The sequence below is a fragment of the Heptranchias perlo genome, unplaced genomic scaffold, assembly GCF_035084215.1.
Source record: "Heptranchias perlo isolate sHepPer1 unplaced genomic scaffold, sHepPer1.hap1 HAP1_SCAFFOLD_64, whole genome shotgun sequence".
Classification (NCBI taxonomy): domain Eukaryota; kingdom Metazoa; phylum Chordata; class Chondrichthyes; order Hexanchiformes; family Hexanchidae; genus Heptranchias; species Heptranchias perlo.
Window position 1 is genome coordinate 2,369,300 of NW_027139666.1, and position 4,310 is coordinate 2,373,609.

The window sequence follows — 4,310 nt, forward strand, 5'->3', positions numbered from 1 at the left end:
GAATAGTCTAAAGGCTCTGTCACTGTTCGACTTCTTACACCAGGAGTCTCGGCTCCGGTTTCGATCGCGCTGCAGCTCCTGTGAACAGGGATCAATCCACAATCTGTGGTTTGTTACTTTTACAAAGATTGAGCTGGGATCTGTCCCGTTACAAAATGGGACTTTATTCCCGCCGGATTGAAAGCGAACGGTGAATGAAGCGACTTCTAACCGGAATGTAAAAGATTCTGGAAGTTGTGACTGGAAATGTGGAATAACAGAGTAAAAGGAGAGAGATTTTTAAATCTTTGTCTTAAGGCGACATTATTTACTTAATCCGCTTCTTGTGTTACAAATATATTGGCGGGCTTTTCAAATTTCAATAAAACGGTTCAGTTCGGTATTTTCCGCCTTTTTCTCATTGCCGGCTATTGATTGGTGAATAAAACAGCTCTCTCATTTGGCTGTTCGTTGAACCAATGAGATTGAGAACAGATGAACCAATCACAAGTGCCCCCACTGCACTCATCCAGAAGGTATAAGAAGGGCGAGTGCGGGAAGATTTCTTCATTCTTTGTGAAAGTGTTTGTGAGATTGTGGAAATGTCTGGAAGAGGAAAAACCGGCGGTAAAGCACGGGCCAAGGCCAAGTCTCGCTCATCCCGGGCCGGACTGCAGTTCCCTGTGGGCCGTGTTCACAGGCTCCTGCGAAAGGGGAACTACGCTGAACGTGTGGGTGCCGGAGCCCCGGTCTATCTGGCTGCTGTGCTCGAGTATCTGACGGCTGAAATCCTCGAGCTGGCCGGCAACGCGGCCCGGGACAATAAGAAGACCCGTATCATCCCCAGACACCTGCAGCTGGCCATCCGCAACGACGAGGAGCTCAACAAGCTTCTGGGACGGGTGACCATCGCTCAGGGCGGGGTGCTGCCTAATATCCAGGCCGTGCTGCTGCCGAAGAAAACCAGCACTGTGAGCACCAAGAGCAAATAAAGCAGCTAAGATTTAATCTGATAACCCAAAGGCTCTTTTCAGAGCCACCCACTGTATCTATGAAAGGGCTGGTTACTGTCTGAAGAGACTGACCTATTGATTACAGTTATCCCCGGTCTACGTTAATATATTACATCGCTACAGCGGTTAAACTTATGGGAGGTAATGTAAGTTACCGAGCACATGGGTGATAGGTGAACGGGTCTTGGTAGGAGTTAGGATAGGGGAACGGAGTTTTGGAGGAGTTGAAGTTTGCAGAGGGCGTCAGATAGGAGGCTGACCAGGAGAGCATTGGAAGAGCCAAGTCTGGAGGTAACAAGGGCGTGGATGAGGGTTTCAGCACCAGATCAGCTGAGGCAGGGGTGTAGACGCGCGATGTTTCGGAGGTGGAAGTTGGCGGTCTTGGTGGTGGAGCGGAAATGGGGTCAGATGCTTATCTCAGGGTAAATTGGACGCTGAGGTTGCGAAGTTTTATGATTCCGCTTCACACAGTGGCCAAGGACAAGTCTCTGTCCATCTCAGTCCTTGAATCCAGTCCCCACACAGGAACTGTCTCTGTCCATCCCAGTGCCTGAATCTATCCAGTCCCCACACAGGACCAGTCTGCATCCATCCCAGTACCTGAATCTATCCAGTCCTCACACAGGACCAGTCTCCATCCATCCAGGTCCCTGAATCTATCCAGTCCCCACACAGGACCAGTCTCCATCCATCCCAGTACCTGAATCTATCCAGTCCCCACACAGGACCAGTCTCCATCCATCCAGGTCCCTGAATCTATCCAGTCCCCACACAGGACCAGTCTCCATCCATCCAGGTCCCTGAATCTATCCAGTCCCCACACAGGACCAGTCTCCATCCATCCCAGTACCTGAATCTATCCAGTCCCCACACAGGACCAGTCTCCATCCATCCCAGTACCTGAATCTATCCAGTCCCCACACAGGATCATTCTCCATCCATCCCAGTGCCTGATTCTATCCAGTCCCCACACAGGACCAGTCTCCATCCATCCCAGTGCCTGATTCTATCCAGTCCCATACTGACCCAAGCACGGAAAGGTATAGAGTGCCTTCCACACCGATTTATGTTTATTGAACTATTGGGCGCCTCCTGTCAGCTACAAATCTGAAAACTAAAACTCCCTCTTCCAACGGTCCCGGAGCGGCACTGATTGATTCTGTTATGATAGTGATTGTATTGGAACTGTAGTGTGCCTCAATTATTGAATTTAAATTGTATTTTCCGCCTTTTTTTCGAGCAATCCTTGAATATCGAGCCGGAGTCTGTAATGATTGTGTCCGAATTTATGTTCCGCATTTGATACTGGTGAAAATTTTAAAAAGGACCGTCACTAATTCCTGGAGGCGGAGCTAAAAGTTGCACGTCCGCTTGTCCGTCATTCTGAGCCAGTCTCCTCCCCTCCCGCACTTCATGCTCTGTCTTTCATTCAGACACTCCTCCCCGCCCTCTCCGATAATGTGCCTTTCTCAACCAGGTCGGGGCGGGCTTTATAAATACAGAAGAAAGGCGAGGGTTTTTCATTCAGCAGCGATCTGAGTGAAGAATCATCATGTCTGGCAGAGGTAAAGGAGGCAAAGGACTGGGCAAAGGCGGAGCCAAGCGGCACCGGAAAGTGCTTCGTGATAACATCCAGGGGATCACCAAACCAGCCATCCGCCGCCTGGCTCGCCGTGGCGGTGTCAAGCGGATCTCGGGTCTGATCTACGAGGAAACCCGCGGGGTGCTGAAGGTTTTCCTGGAGAATGTGATCAGGGACGCCGTCACCTACACTGAACACGCCAAGCGCAAGACGGTCACTGCCATGGATGTGGTGTACGCTCTGAAACGGCAGGGCCGCACTCTCTATGGATTCGGTGGCTGAACGACTCGACCATTTCCAACCGGACACAAAACAAAGGCTCTTCTAAGAGCCACCCACGGCCTCACAGAGAGAGCAATGACTTGGGAACTGGTGCGTAGTTAAATGGGGCTACGGATTCGTTTTTTTATTATAAGGAGTTTTCTGGAACACACAGTAACGTAACGTGGTATCGGCGGCGAGCTGCACCGGTTACTGAGGAAAATTTCCCTCATTGAGTGCACTGAATTGTCCAGGGAACGTTACAAGTGAGTTTACCCCGAGCCGAATTCCCCACTCAGTGAATTGTTCCTTCACTCCATTCGCTCTGTTTTGGTTCTATTTATCAGTCAGATGTTGTGATGTGGGACCGGGGGTTTCCATGGGAGAACAGGTTGAGCTGAGCCGCTGTGATAAGGGCCCAGCTTGTGATATGGATTTTCCCTCTGACGGTTGTTTCTGACACTGAGACTGAGAGGGTTTGTGAAATTGAACCGTTTGAGCTCAGTCATTGGGGACCTGGAATTACCACAGGCCCAACTGTCGAAACCAGCTGTAAACAGACTCCTTCTCATTGGTTGCTTTGCTTGAAAACTAATTTCCTTAACCAATCGGAGAGACGAAATTAAGAAACGGAGCAAATGAGTGGCCTCAATTGACCGATTTTTTTAAATTTTGAAAAAGTCCGCCAATTTCAGTGTATGAAAGAAGTGAAGTTACTCGGCCATGTCGTTTTTACACAAAGACTTAAAATCTCTTTGTAATAATGTTATTCCGTATTACACGTCCCAAATTCCTGGCCCTGTTTCAAAAATATATTGTCTCTAACTTGCGGAATTAAACCCCAAATTTCACTTCTACCTGTAAAAATAACAAATCTCAGGTTATCGATTGATTCCGTTGCAGGGACTGAACAGGAACCGTGTGTCCTGAAAACGGAATCATTGACGAAGCCTTAAAATGAGCCGATTCTTTTCCCCAAGGCGTTCATTCCGGATTGTTACACTGCAGGGAACGTGTTGCTTATATGCGGGATATTAAGATCGGTAATTAATTATTTCAGAGACTCGCTCCACAGTGAGAAAGAGGAAGTAACTAAATTCTGATTCTCAGCCCTGAAAGTGGTGGTTAACGGGAAATCCGGGGGCGGTGTAAATCTGAATGAGAGCGAGAGCAAAGCAAAAGGGAATTGAACGAATCCCGGACCCGTGTTCACTTTATTGGGCAGTAAATTCTACAGAGACAAACATTAAAATTGGGCAGTTTCACTGACTTTCTTTCAATTTCCCCACCAGATTCAAAGGATGATGATCGGAATGAATAAATTGACGACATAAGTGCTGTGGGCGGCTCTTAAAATAGCCGTTGTTTTTTTTCAGTACGTTGTGGAGTTTTACTTGGAGCTGGTGTATTTGGTCACCGCCTTTGTCCCTTCCGACACGGCGTGTTTGGCCAGTTCCCCGGGCAGCAGCAGGCGC

General features: G+C 48.6%; 1 protein-coding gene across 1 annotated transcript; it reads left to right on the forward strand.

Annotated features, from left to right (window-relative positions):
* Positions 1-581: 581 nt before the first annotated feature.
* On the forward strand, positions 582-956 carry LOC137318000 (histone H2A type 1-C-like; the record flags this gene model as incomplete). Its single annotated transcript, XM_067980987.1, has 1 exon — positions 582-956. A coding segment is annotated over exon 1 (375 nt), but the record flags the coding sequence as incomplete, so codon positions are not given.
* Between the last annotated feature and the right edge of the window lie 3,354 nt (positions 957-4,310).